We start from the raw sequence: 22725 nt of genomic DNA on the forward strand, positions 1-22725 counted from the left end.
CTCAAAGTTCTCCATACTTTTTTTAAGTCTATTATTGACCTTTACTGAGTAATACAAAGTTTTCCATCTCTGACACTCTGGTTTCCACATGATCCATTCTATTGGTGAAACTCTCCACTGAGGTTTTTACTTGGCTTATTGAGTTTTTCATTTTTCAGCATGATTTCAGTTTGGGTTTTCTTCAGCAAGTAAGTCAATCTTCTTCTAGAATCGACTTCCTCATTTCCTCAGCTTTTTGTTTTTATTCTTCTGAACCATATTCATATCTTCTCTGAGTTGTTTGAACGTGATTATGATCTTGAATTCTGCACCTGGTAGTTCTTCCATGATTAGTAATTTTAGGAGGTGACATGTTGTGATTTTGTGTGTCTGTGGCTTTTGTTTCTGCACTGGGACGAGTGCATCTGAAATCCTTTTTCGGTGGAGGTCTGTACACTGTTCAGGGGAGGATCTTGTAAATTGTGAGAGGGTTGATAGATTTTCCTCTGTGGGACTAGAAGTGAAGGCTGTAGGAACAGGGCCTACCTAGTGGCCCAAAATGGAGACGTGTTCTCGAGGAGAGGAGCCGGGTAGGCAGCCCAGCAATGAAGGGAAAGTGAGAGTCTGGAGGAGCTGGATGTGATGGCAGACAGCATGGCAACTCGGAGAACCAGGAAGCCTGGCAGCGCAGGACTGCTGGAGGAGTCGTGCAGCGTGTGGGGCAGAGCGGGCCTCGTTCTAATAGCTGTTTGCAACAGATTATGGTATCTCAGAAAATTTATGGTTTCATACACCTTTTCCTACATGAAAATAAAACAGAGCAGTACATAGACATTCAGTACTAGGTTAAGTCTGTGTTGGCCCCAGTTACCATTGCTAGATGTGTGAATCCTGTCACCAAGCTTGTGAGATTCTGTATGTATCAAGCCCTTGAGAGATGGTAACTAAAGGTATTCTATCATATTTTTTCTAGTTGCTTTTATTTTAATGAAGTCCTCTTGTAGATGATAGAAAAAAAATTACTATAGGAAGTATGTAATTATAAAATACGTCATGACCAGAAGAAGTTAGTTTTATGTGGTGCTGTTTACCATGCGAGAAAAGTCAGGAGGCATAACAAAACCTACTGTAAGAGTTTAGCCGGGCGGTGGTGGCACATGCCTTTAATCCCAGCACTCAGGAGGCAGAGGCAGGCGGATCTCTATAAGTTCGAGGCCAACCTGGTCTACAGAGTGAGATCCAGGAAAGGCACAAAACTACACAGGGAAATCCTGTCTAGAAAAAACAAAAAAAAAAAAACAAAAAAAAAAAAAGAGTTTTTAAGAGAAGGGACCGAAAAGAATGTGCTTTAGGCCTGCTGAACTACTGATACAAGAAGAGAAGGGAAGGGTACTCGGGGTCCACCTTTTATGGACTCCCCCTACACATGTGCATAGATTATGTGACTGCGAACCGCACGATTATGTAGGACATATGGCCCCGGAAATTACTAAGCATCTTACGGTCATGGGGGCGTGGCTAGAAATCCTGTCAGTTAGGAATGTAGGGAATGCGGATACATCTTGAATTTAAAGAGCTGTGATGGGGGCTGGAGAGATGGCTCAGTGGTTAAGAAAACTGGATGCTCTTCCAGAGGACCTAAGTTCAATTCCCAGCATCCACATGGCAGTTCACAACTGTCTGTAACTACACGTAGGCAAAAGACCAATGTACCTAAAATAAAAATAAATACATTTAAAAAAAAAAAAAAAAAGAGCTGTGATGGAGTTGGTGGTCTGTTCTAGGATGTTTTTGTGGGTGCCTGTTTTGTGCCAAGCCATGATAAAATGGAGCAATAACACATAGTCTCTCTTTCCCCAAAGAATCCACATCTGGGGGAGAGACAAATGGCGGTCACTTTGTGAGTTCAGAGCTAGGAGGGACATAAGCAGCATGTGTTATTATTAAGCAGTGCAGTGTTATTCATTAGGCGGCACTGTTTACCATGTGAGAAAAGCCATGAGGCACAACAACACCCACTATAAGAGTTTATTAGGGAAGGAGAACAGAAGGGGATGTGCTTAGGCCTATTGAAGATCGTGCAGGGAGAGGGGGAGGGTATGTGGCCTGCTTTTTATGGATTCCCTCCCCCCAACATGCACACATGGGCTTACATAGCTACACCATGAGTGTGCATAGATTACGTAATCATGCTGCATGCAAATTACGTGACCATGCAGCACACGGATCATGTAGGATGTCAGGCCCTCAAATGACTCAGCTTCTTGCCAGCGCATGTGCAGTCATGTAGGTAGTGGAGTGGCCAGGAATCCCAGCAGTATGGCCACAGCGGGGGAGGAACCAACAGGGACCGATGGGCTTTTTACATACAAACTTGCTGCCTAAAGAAGGCAGAGAACAGCAAGATAACCGGGTATCTATTGTCTGTGCTGCCAAGAAATAGCTGTAGTGTGGTCTCAGTGAATTAATGAAGGTGAAATCATAGGGTGTACTTCATGTGTTTGAGGATATGGTTAGCCAGACCAATAGATCAGATGTGGAGCAAGAGGAAGCAGAAAGAACTCAAGGAGGTTTCCCTAGCTTTTCCACTGAGTGTCTTAGCCATGTTTACTCCGTAGGGTTTTTTGGTCTTTTGAGAAGACTGGAAAGGTCTGTGTCTAGGAGGGAAAATAAGAGTGTGACTTCAGACCATGTCTGTTATATATGCAAGTGAATCCCATGGGCAGTTTGGATAGCCAGAGAGACAACAGCGAGAGTTTATAATGAATGAAATTAAAAGATGGAGCAGTCGATGGAGTCAGGAGAGTAAAAAGCAAAGTGTTTCTAGAAGAAAGGGGTGACCAGCTTCTTCAGTGCTGCTAAGAAGAGGACGTAAACAGAAAAGTGTTTGTTGACTGATTTTTGATACAAAGGACTTAAAAGTACGTTTTTGAAAATGATTTGGTAAAGGAAGGAAACACATGCTAAAGCCCAGAAAAAATACAGGAACAATTTCAGAGAAGAGGGGATTATTGAGAAAGAAAGCCTTCCCCTCTTGGTTTCTGTGCTCGGGAAGATGGAGCAGGAGGAGCTGGAGGAGTGGCTCAGCAGTTAAGAGCACTTGCTGTTCTTCCCAGGCCCCCCTACACCAACTTGGCAGGTTACACCTGTCTGTAATGCAGTTCCAGGAGATCTGACAGCCTCTTCTGGCCTCTGCAGGCACTGCATGCTTATGGTGCACATAACCAAATATAGGCAAGCACACATACAATGAAATAAAATGTATCTTTAAATTAAAAACAAAACAAAACATGGGGGCCAGGCATGGTGGTGCATGCCTTTAATCCCAGCTCTCCAGAGGCAGGTGGGTCTGAGTTTGAGGCCACCCTAGTCTACATAGTGAATTCCAGGATAGCCAGGGCTATGTAGAGAGATTTTGTCTCGATGGATGGATGGATGGATGGATGGAAGGATGGAAGGAAGGAAGGTAGGCAGGTAGATAGATAGATAGATAGATAGATAGATAGATAGATAGATAGATAGATAGATAGATAGATAGATAGACAGATTCACTAGCAGAAGAAAAACATGGGTCTACAAGATGGCTCATTGGGAAAAGGCTCTTGCTGACAAGACTGATGATCTGAGTTTCATCCCTAGGACTCACGTGATCAAAAAAGAGAATTTCCAAAAGTTGTCCTCTGACCATCATACCGTCATGTGTTGTGATACATGTGCATGTGTGTACATACACATAATAAATAAGTGCAAAATATCCTGAAAAACTATATTCATGGAGAAACCTATAAATTAAGCATTTTGCTAAATTGGTAAAGTTAGAGCCTAATATATCTAACTATGAGAAACCATGAGAAAATCAAGTGTGTTTCTTCATAAAAGACCAGAGATTCTAGATAGTTGGTTCACGCCTTTAATTCCAATAGTTGGGAGGCAGAGAGGCAGGTGGATCTTTATGAGTTCAAGGGTGGCAGGGCTACATTGTAAGACCCTGTCTCAAAACAAACAAACAAACATGCTTAAAAATTACATGCTCAAAAAATGGTTCTAAAAGAACAAGGCTAGGCTAGGGAAGTTTGTGTTGTTATTCATATAGTTGTGAAAGTCTTCTTTATGACCATAAAATTGAGAGATTTTATGATAGATTTAGTCTGATCTGAGAGTAACATGAAGAGAACACTAACTATTATTCAAGTTCTGACCAAAGTGAAAAAAACCTGCTCTGGCCATTCCTTCCTCTCACTTCTATGCTTGCACGAAGCCAGAAACTTGAAGGACGCTGGAGATGGTTTTGTTTAGCAGCCTGTCTTCTTACAGTGTTTCCTAGATGAGAAAGTGAAGTCCCAAGGTAAAATAGTTTATCCACGTATTCATAGCTATTTGACCAGAAATGAAAATAATAGCCAGTTTGTTTCCTCCATGCCACTCTGCTGTTTACTGCATTAAATGCTACGTATAAAAGTGGCAGTTTCATAAATAGATACACTGTTTTAATGACCAAACAGATGGCTCCTACTAGTGAGCCTCTGTAAGATCTGGGGGACAGCTAACTTCTCTGTTGAAGGGATTTGTTAAAGCCTGGATTTCTGCCGGGCGGTGGTGGTGCACGCCTTTAATCCCAGCACTCGGGAGGCAGAGGCAGGCGGATCTCTGTGAGTTCGAGGCCAGCCTGGGCTACAGAGTTGAGTTCCAGGACAGGCTCCAAAGCCACACAGAGAAACCCTGTCTCGGGGGGAAAAAAAAAAGGACTGGATTTCTAATACTCTAGTTCTCAAAAATCTCACTTTTTACTTTGTAACTAGCACATTTTATAACTTGAAGAAAAAAAGAAATATACTTTTCAAAGGTCCTAATAAAATCAGATTTTACACAGCATGTATTATATTATAAGCTGGATTTTTGATGAATCCTTCACTTATGCTCCCTTTGATTCTTTTGCAGATCCCATATGGAAATTCATCAGAACTTATTTTTAACACAGTGCATGTAAAAGATGCAGGCTTTTATGTCTGCCGCGTTAACAACAGTTCCACCTTTGAATTTAGCCAGTGGTCACAGCTCGATGTCTGTGATGTGGCAGAAGTAACAGAAAGCTTCCAGGGTACGTGACAAGTGAAGTTGCATATTGGTTAGTGGGCCACCGTATTTTATTTAAATGATCATTTAAAAATAACTTCAGAGCATAACTGTCACGCACGAGTCGTTAAGAGTTCACTCCACATGGTTTGATTGTTGTTTTCTCTGTCAGCCCCTTAAGATGACATGGACCGTTCTCATCCTCATGCCTGATACTGACCCTGAACCTGCTGACGTTCATGCCCTTTACATGCGGCAGCTATAATTCAAGCTTAGTTCCCCCTCACTTCTCCTTTCTTGAGTATCCCCACCTCTTAGCCCAGAATTTCTCAACTGTGTTTGTTCACCACAGTATTCTTTTCTTCAGAACATCTCTTAACGTTTGTGGACTTTGATGAAAATATACTTTAAGTATGGTTTTAAAGATTGTAAAAACTAACGCATAGACTTAGATATATCTGCATAAATTGTAGGAAAATTTTGGTTTTATGTTTAACCCAGAGATTTTATCTTTTCTTTGAATTTAAGGAAGTGTGGATGGTATCTCAGAATCCAAGCTGCAAATCTGCGTGGAACCAAGGTCCCAAAAGCTGGTGCCAGGCAGCAGATTGGTTCTACAGTGTGTTGCTATTGGAAGCCCTATGCCTCACTACCAGTGGTTCAAAGATGAATCACCATTGACACACGAGACAAAAAAGCTCTACACGGTAGGCAGTTGATTTTTAGGTTGGGAGGGTTGGATTAGTCTGTAAGATAAATGGTGCCATTAAGATGTAAAGGGACCACTTAAACTCATGCTCTCTGGAATGTTTTCAGTACTTTTAGTTCAAGTTCTTTATGTTTCAGTATTAATTAGTTTCTTGTATTTGCAACAAGGCTAGATTTGAACCAAGCTTTGAGATAAGATACCAGATATTACTGCACAAAACTTTGCACTGTTAGAATCATCTTATCATTTGCTTGCTAATACTTAGCTTAATGAATGAAGATACTATAAGGATGTGTGTGTGTGTGTGTATATATATATATATATATATATTTGAAATGCTGTATTTGGAACATTTTTTAAATACAAATGACTTTCATTTTAATCAATTTTCAAATTAAAGTTGAAGAGAAAATATGTATTCTGATGTTGCTGCAGGTTCCGTATGTGGATCTAGAACATGAAGGGACCTACTGGTGTCGTGTATATAATGACCGAGACAGTCAAGACAGTAAGAAGGTAGAGATCATCATAGGTAAGCAGGGTTAGAGTTCTGATGCGTGCGATACAGTGTAAGCTGGGGACCTGGAGTGCTTAAGCAAAGGAAACGATTACTTTTTGTCCTGTGCCATTTAATAATAAATCACATAAAAGGAGTTAAATTTTTTATAGATAAATTTTAGAGAATTCATAATAAATTCTCTTAAGTTATATACAAAAAAGAAAACAAAAAAACTGAAATTATTTTGTTTAGCTCATTTTAGTTGTTTTTAGTATTACAATTTATCTTAAATATTTGTGTCAAAATGTATTCCTTGTAGTTTTAAATTAGAAAAAGATTGATTTGGTAAAAAAAAAAATTTAATAAAACATAAAAAGTCAGAGACATATAAATGAAAAATAATTATTCGTCAGTACTCTGTTGTGAAATGTGTGATTTTGGAGTTCTGTTTACATCGAATGTATTTATAGTAACGTTTTCAATGGTAGGAAATATTGATGCATAGTTTGCTTTGACAACATGATTCTGTGATGTTTATCTCTGTTTATGTAGTGACTGCCCTTCCTAAGACTGAGTTACAATGTATTCAAATTTGTTTTCTCTAACACAAGGAAGAACAGATGAGGCAGTGGAATGTACCGAAGGTAGTGTAATCCTTTGGTGGTCTGCATGCTGTTTACTCTGGGGAGAGGTGCAGTGTCCCAGCTTACTGAGTGCAGTGATGAAAAAATACTGGCTCTAATAAGTCACTTTGATTGAAGGGTACCGTGTCTGCTCCTTAAAGTTGTGTGAAGTTTCTTCGACACTGTTGAACAGACACTTCTAAAGTAACCTTCAGCTGACTTCCTATTGCACATAGGCCCAGAGCTCCTCCATATTATTAGAAATAGTGAATATTTTGCAATTCTTAATGTAAATTTTTAATCTTAATAAAATTTATTTTAAATACTGTCATAAATATTTGTTTGGATTATTTTATTTTTAAGATGCCCTTTAGAAGCAAACATAGTTTCTATAAAAATTTCAGGATGGATATATCATTTGATACAACTTTATCAAATATTAAATATTCTGGGAATAATATTGATAAAGATTTTCAAAACTGTAATGTTTTAGATTAATTTACATACCACTTTCACCCTGGAAAGAGAACTGAAAATCCATTTTAGTATAAACTTTTAACTTGTTTCAGTTAACCGAAACCCTGTATTTAAATTGTAATAAGGAAATATTAAAACTTGGATTACCTCCCCTAGTGTACTGCCACACTGGTTTATAAAATTAGAGCTGTAGACAGCTGAGTATTTTTTCAGTTGCTGCTTCTTTGAACCATTACGTAGTCTTTCCTAGGTTCTTGGGTAAAGTAAGATAGTAATGTTAACGCATGCATTTCCTGGTTTTCCTGTCATTCATCTCTATGGTAGCATGTAAACTACTAATAATTACTGTTTTGATCCTAATACAGAGTTGTGAATCAGAATTCTCTTATAAAGAAGTTCCAATCCCACATCTGTTAATCGTACAGAAGGGAAGCCATGTAGAGAAATCTTAACCTAACTTCTTATCTCTTACATTTTTTTGCCTAATTGCATGCATGTTTGTTTCTTTAAACTACCTAACATACAGGAGACCTTTAAGAATAAATATAAAAGAGCGATGCTGTTTGGCTTCAAAGTGAGCATGTGATTGTTACCCTGTCCTGCTGTTCCTGCAATTGTACAGTTCACTATGCGGTTTTTTCATTGATAGGAACAATCAAGTAATAATTTTCAAATAACTATTTAGAACACAGAGATGACAATGTAATTGTACAGTTGCTCTAAATTTTTCAGATGGAAAACATCAGTTCCAACTTTTTTTCTCAAAAAGCCTACAAAATTAAGATATTTTGTAGTTGATAGGTTGATACATACTGTGAACAGTATCCTCCACTACATCTTATTTTAATGTAGAGTACATGATGTCTCCTATTCCATTTTGTGTATTTTGTTAGAATATTATTAGGACAAGGGGTGTGGTTGAAAAGGTGAAGCTCAGCTGGGTTTAAGATTAGTGAGACCATGCAAATTTCAAACAGTCTTTTACGAGGCCAAAAGAAAGGCATCAAAGGTGGAATACAGAATATGACAGAAACATCTAACTGTATTACAGATGCATGAAACATCCTTACTGAAAAGAGGTAGAGTGATGTGCTGACCTACCTATCCAGAAACTAATCTATGCTATAAGATGAAAGATAGCAATTGTACATATTGTGTGCACAAGTTGATACTACTGTTAAACTGGTTTTATGTAGCATGAAAATACCAGCCTTAGTGTAGTAATATTACCGTAATTCCAGGACAGGGAAGAGTAAGGTGGGAAGATTGCGGATTTATGGACAGCCTGAGCTACATACTGAGACATCATCTCAAGCAAATAAACCAAAGAATATATTCCCTTATAATACTTTATGAATCCTGTATACTTGCAACTTACTTCATGTTCATTTTTGTCTTCATAAAATTTAATAAGTAAAAACTGATGATGACGGTTATGTCATAAACTTGTACTCAGGTTACTTATCTGTCTTGTGTGAAAGGTGTATGGAGGATATAAGTTAATTCTGAAACTGTTCTGCCTCCCCCAAAATCACACCATACGTTGCTCTAACTGTAAGAAAAACACAAATCCCAACTGGAGAACATTCGACTGCTCAAAACTGAAATGGTCGTTAAAAACAAGGAATGTCTAAGCAACTGTCAAGAGTGTCTGAAGGAGACACAGTAAATGCTTCTGGTCTCTTAAACAGGTCATAGGGGACAACACAGATGGATCATGAATTGTGACATGTGTAATGTACTAAGATGTTAATAATAGGGAAACTAGTTTTGCATACACAAGAACTCTCCTCTACAGTAGCCCACAATAGTTCATCAAGTTTCCTGGTATTTTAAAGTTAAAGGTTTTTGTTTTTGTTTTTAGATCACTTATGAAATACCTAAAACTTTGAACAAATTATGAATGAGTTTATTTATTTAGATTTTGTAACTTAGTGAAACTGAGTGATATAACAATAGTTTTCTTACCTGTTCCCTATTTATATGACTTCTTCTTTAACTTTGAAGAGTTCTAAACTAATAATATAACATAACAGTTCATAAACTGCTTCTCTTAGTTATACTATTTGTGCTGTTGGAAGTTAGGTTTTTCAAAATTAATCTGTTTTCTCTTACTCTATTTGTAGATGAATTAAATAATTTTGGGCATCCTGGTAAGTATTATAACAAAGTTCTATTTTAGATTGTTAAGTTTGATATAATAAAGATGCTATAGACATTCTTGCCTACATTCTTAGATTACTGCTTACACAAAGGTCAATTTAAAGAAAGTAAATACAAAAATATTATTGATTATAAGACTATAAAGACCAAAAAGTATTTTGGATAACAATAAAATATCAATACTGAACCAGCAATATAGCTGAATGAGGAAAATTACCTATTGCCATACCTGATTACCTGTGTTTGACCCTTAGAGTCCACGTGGTGGGAGAAGAGAACCAATTCTTTCATGTTTTCCTCTGATCTCTATGTGCACCATAGCCCCCTATACAAAATAAATAAATAAATGTAAAAAAAATTAGCAATTTGTTGTTGTTGTTGTTGTGGTGGTGGTGGTGGTGTGTTACTGGGGATCAAACCCAGGGTCTTGTACATGCTCAGCCAAGTGCTTAGCTGCACCACCCAGCACTGATGCTTTCTTAAAAAATCATTTTATGTGCTCCTTATAGAAAGAAGTACATTGTTTTTAATGTGGAAGACTAGATGCATATTGATGAAGTGACACATTACATTTCCAAACTGTCAGACATGGAACATCCCTGGAGTGGTTGAGCAGGTGCCTTCACCTGATGGAAGGCAGGTAGTGGAAGGAGTTTGCAGTAGATGAATAAATTGGTCTGTAACTATAAGAGACTAACAATAACAGTCTCTAGACAAGTTTTGATCAGAACAGATTTCTGAACATACTAAGCTAAAGAGAAAGCTATCACCTGGGACAAGGACGTTTCAGTAATGAGGATCATGTAAAGAAAGAGGATGTCAATATAAGCTGTGGGCATTCTGAAAGACAAGGATGGAACCATGAATAGATTTAATCAAATCACACAGAAATGTATTAAGAAGGCATGTGGTTATTTAATATTTGCAGAAAGCCTATTGGTCTCATTATTTTATTACCATAGTTAGTTTCCTTGATTTTGTTTGTTTCATGGTGCTGGGGATTGAGCGCAGGGGCCTGGTATGTGCTGGCTGTACACTCTTCCACAGAGCTGCTCCTCCAGCACCAGTTTGCTTAGGTTTGTGTTTCATTCAGAGGCATCTGTTCCTATAAGGTCTGTCTGGGTTCTGCTGGCTGTCTATAGGCATATTAGACAAGACAAAGCCACTGTGACCAACAGATAATTTTTGCTGTAGTATCTTCAAATCCACGTGAAGCTCCGAAAGAATTGCTTCAGTTGTCCCAAACTAAAGACTGTTTGAAAACATCCTAGTAATCGTTTCTCTTGGTGTTGATAGAATCTCTTTCCTTAAATTTGTCTGCTATGTCTTGCCCTTTTAAAAAGATGTAAAATTGGGACTGGAGAGATGGCTCAGAGGTTAAGAGCACTGGCTGCTCTTCCAGAGGAACTGGGTTCAATTCCCAGCACCCATATGGTGGCTCACAACTGTCTGTAACTACAGTTCCTGACACCCTTACACAGGCATACACACAGGCAAAACACCAATACACATAAAAAATAAATAAATAAATATTTTTAATGTAAAAATTACTTCCTAAAAACTGTAGCATATACCCACCACTAAGTTTTTAACATTTCTGGGCCTGATTTTCTTTATTCTCCAAGATTCAAAGAAACAAACCTTGAGTTTAAAGAAAATGAATGTGTAGTGAAGTTTGTAGTAGACTCCCATAGCATCTGTAATATTAAATGTGCAGCTAAACTACCCCCCCCCCAAGTACTGGGCTCATGAAGGATTGAACTTTATCTTTCCCTGTGTCGCTTCCTGGTGGTACTGGAGAGTAAACGTGGTTTCATTCTATGTATGATAATGATAAGCCCATATATTTTTGTCAAAAATCTTTTAATGATAAATTAACTATTAGTAACAATATCCTGTATTTTTTCCTTCTAAATTATTATTTATACATGAGGTACCATATTACGTACTGATACATACAAACATATGTGTGTATATATATATATACACATATATATTATAATAATCCAATATATATGTATATATATAGTATATATACATATATATATATATATTATAATAATCCAGTCCAGTAATTAGCATTTCTATCTGCTTAGATATTATTAGTCTATGTGTTGGGAGCCTTCAAGAGCTTCTCCTTTAATTATTCTTAAATTCGTAATTGTTAGATGTTAGAGACATAGTTGCACTATTATGCCATATAACATTAAATCCCTTCTCCTGTTTTTTATGCCCTGTTGTTCACCCCCTGACTGTCTCTCCTCCTTTTTCTAGCCTCTCTGACCTCTGCACTACTATATATAACATTTTAATGATATCTTGCTGTCGGCATTCATTGCTTTTCTTCTCTCATGAGCTTTGAGGATATGCCATGAATAACAGCATCTGTTTGCTCTCTTATCTTTGTGCAGACAATAAAGAACAAACAACTGGCCAGCCTTTGGGTGAGTTGAGTTTAAAGTACATGATCAAGTTTAATTACAGTTTAATTTTTTGATTATCACGAAGGAATTTACAGTATTTAATTTGATTGATTGAAGGACATTGGAGCAGATTTTTATTTTGGGTAAAAGAAATTATGGAAGAACCACCTTGAAAAAGATACAGATTTTGTTTTTGGTTTCAATGGGTTTCACATAAACAACATGCAAGCAAAAAAGGAACACGGGCATGCTCCATAGAGGAAGAAGTAATTATTGCTGTCCTCTGGTGAGGTAGAAAGTAGGAAAATCCCATGTAGGTGGCAGTGAGTCTTGAGTCTGTTTCCCAAAGTAGAACGATTGGAAGAGAAGGATGCAAGATAAGATCAAATGGGGGTAACATTGAAGTGTGCTTTGGAGAAGAAGACACAAGGAAGAGTATCCAGGAGAGCCGTTGAGAAAGGCTCGGTAGACTAATGTTAAGAGAGTAGAAGTAGTAACATTGATCTATGGCGGTCAGGTTAAAATAATGTCCAATTGAGTTTTATCAGAATTTTCAACACCCTCCCCCTTTTTTTTTCCTTTTTTCATTTTTTGTTTTTTGAGACAGTATCTTAATGTAGCCCAGACTAGCCTGAACTCACTATCCAAGGATGACTTCAAATTCCTGATCTTCCTGCCTCTGCCTCACAAATTCTGGGATTAAAAATGCAGTGCCAGCCTGAAACGTTTTTGTTAATTTTTCAGACTAGAAAGGAGGATATTCATGAAAATAAAGAAAGATTTGTTAGTCAGGCCTTGGTGGCTTACTCCTTTTATCCCAGCACTCAGGGAGGCAGAGGCAGGCGGAACTCGGTGAGTTCGAGGCCAGCCTGACCTACAAAGTGAGTTTCAGGACAGCCAAAGCTACACAGAGAAACCTTGTTGGGGGTGGGGAATGGTGGTGAGAAAGAAAGATTTGGTAGGCCATGAAATTTTTTCAGTTGACCAATTTCCTTGTCTAGGTAATTCTGCTTGATAGGATTGAAGAAGAAAATAGAATGAGGCTAACTGTAGAACCTGAATAGAGACCAAGATTCTGTGACTCAAACCAAAGCTACCATCTCATCCAGAAGTAGAAAACTATTGGGAGAGTTAAACTAAGACTTAAAATTAGAAATATGGGCTGAAAAGATGGCTTGGCCATGAAAGGCTAAGACTTACAACCACAGGGACAAAAATTAAAATTACAGATGAGTTGTGCGGTTCTTCTGTAGTAGAATTCAGCTTTAAAGTGAAGACGGGCTGGTGAGCTGGTCCGTCTGTCCATTTCTGTGTGCCAAGCACTGCAGTAATGAGGTTTCCACAGCGCACACCCAGAGCAAGCAAGAGTTGGGATTTGGAGGAATTAAGCGGGAGGTAAAACTGCAAGGGAAAGAAAGCCACTTGGAAGGTAGGAAAACAGAAGACGTCAGGAGTCAGGACACTGGATTCACTGGGTTGGGGAAAGTGCAGCAGGAAGAACAAACATGGTGAAGAACAGGGGTCTAGTTAGGACTCCTGCTGCTGTGCAGAGACGCCGTGGCCACGGCGACCCTTTTTTTCCTCCTTTTTAGTTATTCTTTGTGTCTTTCACATCATGCATCTCTATCCCGTTCATTCCCCTGTCCCTTCATATCCATTCTCTGCCTTTGCAACCTCCCTGCCAAAGTAAAAGTTAAGAGAAAAAAGAAAAGAGAAAGAAGGAAAAAAATCAATTTCGTCATGGAAGTTGCAGTGTGACACAGTGAGTCACACAGTAAACCCTTTTATCCATGTATCTTTCTTGCAAGTATTCATTACAGTCATTGGTCTGGTTTGAGGCCTCTGGTCTCTGCTTCACTCTCCATGCTGGACCCTCACTTGACTCCTCTTGGATATTCTGCTGTTGCCCTGTGTTGTGGAGATCCTGCAGCTTTGGGTCTATAGGCTCCAGCAGATCACAGATGGAGTGGATGTTGGTGTGGGCCAACACATTACCCTGGTTCTGGGCATGGGTAGTTGCAGGGTTGGTCAGCCTCCAGCTCTCCCTTGTCCTCACCACCAAGGTGGAGTGAGCTCTCCAGCACTGTCCTGTTGCAGCCATGAGCAAGGGGTGGAGCCAGTTCTGGTTTCATGTCCTCAAGGACAGATTACACTTACATCTTCAAGGTCAGCTCTACTGTGTTGCCCAGGCCTAGTATAGAGGCCACTCTCCTGAGTGCTACAGCTGATGAGGGACAGGACCAGCTTTCCCCTCAGGCCATGGCAACTCTTACAAAGGAAAACATTTAATTGAGATGACAGCTTACAGTTTCAGAGGTTTAGTCCATTATCAACATTGTGGGGAGCATTGGCAGCATGCAGGCAGACATGGTGCTGGCAACATCTTGATCAGAAGGCAACAGGAAGTGATCTGAGACACTGGGTATGGCTTGAGCCTATATGACACCACAAAGCCTTCCTCCATAGTGACACATTTCCTCCAACAAGGCCACACCTCCTAATAGTGCCACTTCCTTTGGAGGCCATTTTCTTTGAAACCACCACAAGAATAAAGTACATTATTTTAGATTTGAGAATGCAGCAGCTCAGGTGATAGCAAAGTACAAGGATGATCACAGGATTGGGCAACCATAAACGTGAAGGCCCTTAATAGTGAAGAAGACTGTCTTTTAAAAAACTGCTACATTTCCTTCATAATGGTAAAATTTCATGTAGTCCAGTTCTGTTCTTTCCCAACCCTCACTTGGTAAGAAAGAGCAACTAATAGTGCTCTGAACAAAGCCATAGCTACTGTATTCTGTAGTGAGAAGCACGTGTGGTAATTATGAACACAATGACAAGCATATAATGAAAGTTCAGCAGTGATGACTTATTTGCTTTATGAAATGTATAATTTACTCCTGAAATGTAGACTCTGTCCTCATTTTTTGTGGATGAAAGCTTAGCCAGGTGTGGAGGTACATATCTTTAATCCCAACACTTGGGAGGCAGAGGCAGATGGATCTCTGTGAGTTCAGGCCAGCCTGGTCTACATAATGAGTTCTAAGACAGCCAGAGCTACATAGTGAGACCCTTTCTCAGGAAAAACAACAGCTACTTAACTAAAATTTGCTCAGAGTTATGTACTTGGTATCTGATTGGTGGTTGATATCTGGGAGTCAGCAATTCTGTAGCCCCCTGTTGGGTCCATTTGCATGTGCCATTTCACAGACAGTGGAATTCTAAGAACAAAATAAACCAAGTGTCAGGTTAACTCTTACTGTGAGGTTCACCGAGCATCAGATATCTCATGTCTGTGACTGTTTATAAAGTAAGAAAATGAACTTTATAATAGTATGTGGTATATACCATAGTAGAAATGGATAAATAATCTTAACTTATTCTTAGAATATGGTGATTAGGTTTGACTAGGGGAGTCAGGGAAGACTTTGTTTATGAGGAAAGTTCAAGTGAGAATTTTCAAGGATAAATTAGGAGTTCTCATGTAGATAAAGCTAGAATGTTCTCTAAAGAAGAAGGGAAAAGACTTGGTGAGTGTGGACCTGTGAAGGAGGCAGTGTGGGAGGGGAACAAATAGGTCAGTACTGCTGGAGGGTGGAGTCTTAGGGTAGGACTGCCAGTCTCATTAGGCTGCTGATACAGTTACCTAATAAGTAGTAATAGTATTCCAGAATTCACTAGATTACAAAAACAAAAAACAGCATGAGCCAGGCATGGTAGTGCACACCTTTAACCCCAACACTTGGGAGATAGAGGCAGGAGGATCTCTGTGAGTTTGAGGACACCCTGGTCTGCATAATGAGTTCTAGAACAGCCAGGACTAAAGGGGAAAACCCTGTCTCAAAAAATCTGTCAGTTTTATTTTATCTCCTGGTTCTGTGGGTTTTACAGATGGTCCTTCTTGAAGTCTCTTATGTAGTTATAGTCTGTTGGTGACCGAGGCTACCCATGTAAGAAGACTTCGCTTTCATACCATGGCACTTAGTGAGGACTGAGAAGAGACTCTTCCCCACTGTCCTGCCTCTTTCCCTACCTGAGAAGCTGCTGCTTTTTTTTTTTTTTTTTTTTTTTTTTTTTTTGATGTTGTGCTTGTATCTCAAAAGTGAAGGCTGTCAGGACCTCTTCAATCCACAGCCCAGAACTGGCAGTACCACCACATGTTACATGCTGCTTGGAGAAAGTCAGAGGGCAGCAGTGTGAGGTGAGGCTGACTGTACCACACACGGCAAAGATAGCAAGATTCCTCATGGGCCATCTATTACAGTGACAAGGATGTGAATGGCTGTCTGCCAAACCGAGGAATCCAGACATTGTTTTTTTGTAAGATACACAGAGTCATTAAAAGATTGGATGTATCAGAGTAACAGGAAGTCAAATTCAGTTGAACTAGTCAGACTTGATGCTAATTCTGCATTTTTTATAAATATTCAAAGACTTAACAAATGCTTAATAGCACTTAGAGTGAACCCTTTTCTAGGTGATTAGGAATATGAACTCATTTTGGACAACTTAGAATTATTAAACATGGAATTGATGATATAGCACTGTGCCAGTTTTTGAAGAATGTCTACTACTTTAAGTTCTGGAAAATGTCTAGGATCCTCTAGTAAGTATATTTCCAAAGTGGTTTTGTTATTCTTTTGTATAATCAAATAGCATTTTTATTTCTTTGTTTTCTTTTTCTTGGTGCTGGGGATTGAACCCAGAGCCTCCCATACTAAGCATGCACTCAACCATGGAGCTGCGCTCCCAGCCCCATGTGTAGATAGCTTGTGTTCAAGAACTTGTGGGTGGCTCTTATAGTACACTATATAATAAATTTCTTGAATTTATTATCTAAAACTCATGATGACTTGCTTGTGTACTTGCCATTTTTAAATTTTCTTTATTCCTCTCATTTCCTCAAATTCAAATTTTACTGTTCCTTTCTCTGTCTGGTCTCTTTACCACAACCATTTCCTAGAATGGTCCTTGTCATCTTGTCTCAGCCCGTCTCTACTTCTCTATCCTAAGTCCACTCCAGCTCTCCTGCCAACCAGGAACTGCTTCACAAGTAGATTGGTCAAGGTAAGACCCACCATCTTCCTTACCAGAAAAATTTTAAAAGTTATATAATCTAGCTTTTTCAAGATTATCATTGACAAAAAAATTTTACAAGAGTTTTGGGCAATTATTGATATTTTCACATTCTCACATTCTTGGACTCTTGTATTCTATAAATCATTCTTTCCCAAATAGAATTACGTACGTATCACTGAACACGTATATCTATATAATAGAGGCATATCTTGAGAAATGCATCATTAGACCCTATAGGTCAGTTTCTCAGTTATTGTCCTAATGCATTCAGGAAATGTAGTCAATGCTGAGGTATATGAGACTGCCTGCTGACAGACCACGATATGCTGTTCAGAAGTAACCTTTTTTTTTTTTTCATATGTAGAAGTCATACAATACATAATGATGAAACTTGGAATTTTTAAAATAAAATTTAACAGTGAAAAGCAGTATATAATAACTATATAAAGCAGTAGTGTGGTTTTTAGTGATTGCTGTCAAGTACTATGTGTCTTGTGTAAGTCTCGGCTCTAGTTTTCCACAGCTGCCAGTGCGCAGGTCTCTTGACTCTTTGCTGCCACTGTACCACCCCAAGACCATCAAGAAAGATGCACTGTTGAAGTCTCTCAAGTACTAAGCTTGGCACAGCCTTCATAACTGTTCAGGCCAGGCCAGGCCCCTCAGTAGGCTAGCTGATACTTTTTAAGGCATAAGTACATATTGTTTGCCTGCCCGCACCCCAGAACACCTCTTTCTGTCTGAGCAAAGTCAAAAAAATAAACTCAGAAAAATTCCTCAAGTAGCCTTATCCCAGGCAAACAGGAAATATGTCTTTAAAAAGTTAAGAAGGAAATGAAAGTTGCCCTCTGAGCTACACATACACTGTTGTGCCTGTGTGTCCACATGCATATATATGTATGCATCATAGTATATTATGATGATGATAATGATGATGATGATGGTGATAAAAAATTTTAAATTTAAAGGTAGGAGGAGACAGTTCCCACACACAACTACTATAGGAACAAATGTGGTCCTTGTGAAGTTCCTTCTTTTCTCTCTTTGGCCTTTCCTCGCTCTGTGAATTCTTCCTCCTCTCTGGAGGTGTTTGTTTTATTTCCTCCATTCTCAGTGAAACAGAACCTTCGATGAGAGCAAACTCTGGCAGCAAACTCTGGCGTATAGTTCATATGTAACTAATAAGTATCCTTTGTCTGATGTGATGTTTCACCCTGGTGTGCTCTTAGTCTCCTCTGTAAAGTAATACCTCTAAAATGAAATTTAATGCTGTCTTACTTGAAACACAGTAGTCTTAAAGCAAAGTTTTTCATTTTAATACTTCTATAAATTTTAATCTTTATACTCTCCTCTAATTCCCACCCCCGCTTTTTCTTACAGCAAAGGACAAAGTTGCTCTTTTGATAGGAAATATGAATTATTGGGAGCACCCCAAGCTTAAAGCTCCTTTAGTGGATGTGTATGAATTGACCAACTTATTAAGGCAACTAGATTTCAAAGTTGTTTCATTGTTGGATCTTACCGAATCTGAGATGTGCAATGCTGTGGATGAATTTTTACTACTTTTAGACAAAGGAGTATATGGTAAGATATTTCTAATACTTGTAATTACATGCCATTTCTATTAAACACATTAAGAGTTGGAAAGTCCTGGGCTGGAGAGTTAAGTTAACTGCTAAGAGCTTAGCAGTTAAGAGCACTTGTAGCTCTTCCGGAGAACCTGAGTTCTATTTCCAGAACACGATGGCTAACAATCATCTGTAACTCTAGTTCCAGATGATCTGGAACCCTCTTCGGGCACACAAGTGGTGCACAGGCAAAATATTCATACACATAAAAACAAATAAAAAAAGAAAAAAAGTGGGAAATCAGATGAAGGTAGGTAAACATACTATTGAATTGAAGAGTTTTGATATTCTTGTAAAAAAAGATAAATTTTATCTTTATTCCAAATAAATAGCTAATCAGCTTAGTATCTTCTGTGGTTTTATTTATTTTTTAATCTTGTTAGAACAACATTCTTTTGTTGTTGTTTGTTTGTTTGTTTGTTTGTTTTTTGAGACAGGGTTTCTCTATGTTATAACTCTGGCTGTCCTAGAACTCTCTTGTAGACCAGGCTGGCCTTGAACTCACAGAGATCCGCCTGCCTCTGCTTCTCGAGTGCTGGGATTAAAGGTGTGAGCCACCACTGCCCAGCAAAACATTATTCTTATGAGAATTCTTACCTATCTTTCATTATTCTTTATTTATTATAAAAGTTACCATACAGTATTTAGTGTTTACTAAATTTAGAAATTTGATCTTGTAGATTATCAGATAATAAAACATTCATATATGCTTGATATTATGTAGATTCTTTTAAATATAAAATGTTGTGATAGAATATACATTGTATTTGCTTCCTTTATCCAATTTTTGCATGGTATTTTCTAGTTGTTTATTAGGATCTAGAATTTAATAAGGAAATGTTGGACAGTGCGTCTCCCTCATATCCATCCCAGTCTTCTGTCCTATGCTGAGGATGTAATTCAGTCTGTAGAGCCTTTTATGTGCTAGGCAGAGACTCTACCACTGAGTACATATCCAGCCTTGCCTACCTATTAATTAAAATTCTGTGCAGATACAATTCAAGATGTAGCCATACATTTTTAATGGTTTTTCCCCATTCTTTTTCTGAAAAGTACTCAAAATACTGTAGATCTGATAAAGAATTTTATGAGCCAGAATATGCTGGTAGTAGTAAGAATTTCCTTGCTAATTTATTTTTTATAATGTATTTAGCCATGAGTTTGGGAAGGCCAGCAGTTGAGCTCATTTCAACTGTCTTTCAGAGTGTACTTAGCATAACTGTTAATATTTGAGTGCCCAGAATGTGACATCTCCTGGCCTCCTGGAGTTAGGCTTGCAGATAATAAACAAAAAGTGTCAAAAAAAAGTGTCAATTTGACTTCCTGACATTTCAAATTATTTTATTTCAATAACTAGAGATACAGCTTTCTTGTTTACAAGTAGGTTGATATGGTGAGATAAACTTGGTAGAATTTGTAATGATTCTTAGGTAGAATTTTTAAAGGAACAAAAACCACCCTTTTGAAGATTTAACAAACTGTTGTTAAAAGGATGATCAAAAGCCTTAAATTTCATTTAAATGAATTTTTTCCACTCATTAAGGAAGGTTACTATTGTAGTACACACGAATAACAAGGTAGCTACTTCAAGTTTTCCATTTCTACCATTATGCTGATTTTAAAACAAAAGTTTTCTCATGAGCATTATAAATTGATGATTAATGGGTGTATTCATCCATTTTTCTTTTTTATTTTTTTAAGATTTATTTATTTGTTTGTTTGTTTGTTTATTATGTATACAATTTCCTGTTTGCATGTATTCCTGCAGGCCAGGAGAGGGCACCAGATCTCATTACAGATGGTTGTGAGCCACTATGTGGTTGCTGGGAGTTGAACTCAGGACCTCTGGCAGAGCAGCCAGTGCTCTTAACCACCGAGCCATCTCTCCAGCCCTCATCCATTTTTCTTACAAAAATGGAAAATAGCTAGAGAGATGACTCAGCGGTTAAAAGCACATGCTACCCTTCAAGAAGACCCAAGTTCAGTTACCAGCACCCACATTGGGCAGCTCACAGCTGCCTGAAACTCCAGCTTCAGGGGAATCCTATGCCTCTGGCCTTGGTAGGCAACTACACTCGTGCACATATACTCACTCACAGACATATATACATATACACATTAAAAATAATAAATGAAGGTCTTTTTTAAAAATAGGAAAGCATATGCCATACACATAGGCCTTTTGACAGCTTGTCTATATTTTTTCATTCTGACAAGAAATATGTTTCAGTATGATCAAAATATATTTGAACTTGAAAATTGTTTTAAATAATGAAAAATGTAATAATGATAAAAGAAATTGCCAAAGAGTAAAGGAAAAGGAGTCATGGTAATAGGAAGAGGCCAGAGAATTCACTTAGAGAAAACTTGTCTACAAGAGTATTCACCCAGCAAACTCAGCGTCCAGGTACTTAGCATGCACAGTGTGGAGCAGGCTATCACTCCTTATCTGAGTCACATGACTGGCTTCTTCCACCGCCCAGACCCAAGATGGGGCCTCCTCTTCCAGCATTCATTGTTGGGCACTCTGTGGGAGGGAGCTACAAAAAAGATGACTACATTTGATAAAATTCCCTATGAAAATGTGTTTCTGAGAACTTAACTTACTTTGTATGGGTCTTCAATAAATGAAAGTTCCTTTTTAAAAAAAAAAAAAGTGGATTGCTTGAGTATATTCTATAATTTATCTGTTTTTAAGGTGCCTGTGTGACTTACATAGGGTATTACTTCTAAAACTTCACTAGAAAGTGAGGTGTAAGAAAAAAAAGTAATGATAAGTATTGATTTAGGTTAAATTTAGGTTCTGGGTTGGTCAAATATCTAAAGAAGGAGAGAATTATATAAATATATTACTCTTTATTTTTTGCTGCAACTGTTGTTGTAACTTTCCAGCTCTCTGTGTAAGTCAGAACATTTAATTGCCCCTGTTATTAAGCAGAGAGCCAGAACTATAAAGGGTGGTTAGGGGGCAAGATTGCAGTTTGCCTGACACTTTACACACAGTCCCCACTGTAACAGTATCAGTTTGGGGTATAAAATAAAGAACAGTAAAGAATAGAACAAAGGGTTGCCGGGCGGTGGTGGCGCACGCCTTTAATCCCAGCACTTGGGAGGCAGAGCCAGGCGGATCTCTGTGAGTTCGAGGCCAGCCTGGGCTACCAAGTGAGCTCCAGGAAAGGCGCAAAGCTACGCAGAGAAACCCTGTCTCGAAAAACCAAAAAAAAAAAAAAAAAAAAAAAAAAAAAAAAAAAAAAAAAGAATAGAACAAAGGGAAGCTTAAGAAAGCTAGAAAAACTGAAAATCCTGATTCATGTCTTAACAGGGTGGCTGCATTACATTTTGAAGTATTGTGACTGCCCAAAACACCAGGCACAGCTACAGTAAATGTAAGTGTGGTGAAGGCTTCATGGTGTAGGGCATGCCATAAAGGGTTTTTTATTTCTCGTTTGGACCATGTTTTTACCTCTCCTGATATCCTTTAGAGTGACTCGTGGTCCTTTAGGGGTTAGGAGAAGGTAAAGGAGTTTCAGCATGAAGAACTTTAGATACAGAAAAGTGTAAACACAAGTTGACACTCTTTTATTGCCCACTCATTGTAAAAGAAAGAAAAATTAGAACAGAAAAAATGAGTAATTCAGTCTGTAGCATGTAAATAAGCAAAACCCAAAAATAGAAATAATTTACTTATAAATGTATAAATAGTTATCCAGATAATAGGAGGGAAAAGTAACCACGTGGCGGTCCGTCTACCTCACCAAATGTGTTTGTGTGTTCATCACCGCTTGAGGCTTACCTGTGCCTTTGTGGACAGACTACTCAGTAAAGATGCTCAGAATCTAACAAAGGCCCATTTACCCTGGAGTCAGCCATTTAGTTCAGTGTAAGTCAATGGTTAAGCACCGGAATAAATTCACCCATGTCCAAGCTTTGGATTTTGTAGCTAGGTAATTTTTCCAAACTGAAACAGTGACTTATAAAGTGGCTAGAACTCAATTATCAAAGCTGTGATAGGAAAAAAATAATCACCCTCATGCCTGACACACTCAAAATGCCTAAATGATCATATCCATTGTTA

At 38.3% G+C, this 22725-nt stretch overlaps 1 protein-coding gene across 4 annotated transcripts in view; it reads left to right on the forward strand.

Annotated features, from left to right (window-relative positions):
- Window positions 1–22725, forward strand: part of Malt1 (MALT1 paracaspase) — a 54886-nt gene that overhangs the window by 13261 nt on the left and 18900 nt on the right. Inside the window, exons 4-10 of one of the 4 annotated variants that reach the window (XM_006970050.4) lie at window positions 4918–5077; window positions 5581–5759; window positions 6197–6293; window positions 6872–6904; window positions 9487–9513; window positions 11935–11967; window positions 18403–18606. In XM_006970050.4, the coding sequence (XP_006970112.1) occupies window positions 4918–5077; window positions 5581–5759; window positions 6197–6293; window positions 6872–6904; window positions 9487–9513; window positions 11935–11967; window positions 18403–18606 (733 nt within the window). The remainder of the gene's footprint in view (window positions 1–4917; window positions 5078–5580; window positions 5760–6196; window positions 6294–6871; window positions 6905–9486; window positions 9514–11934; window positions 11968–18402; window positions 18607–22725) is intronic. The other 3 variants (XM_006970051.4, XM_042263798.2, XM_076555378.1) reach the window with 3 other exon arrangements.

This window comes from Peromyscus maniculatus, chromosome 19 (assembly GCF_049852395.1).
Source record: "Peromyscus maniculatus bairdii isolate BWxNUB_F1_BW_parent chromosome 19, HU_Pman_BW_mat_3.1, whole genome shotgun sequence".
NCBI lineage: Eukaryota > Metazoa > Chordata > Mammalia > Rodentia > Cricetidae > Peromyscus > Peromyscus maniculatus.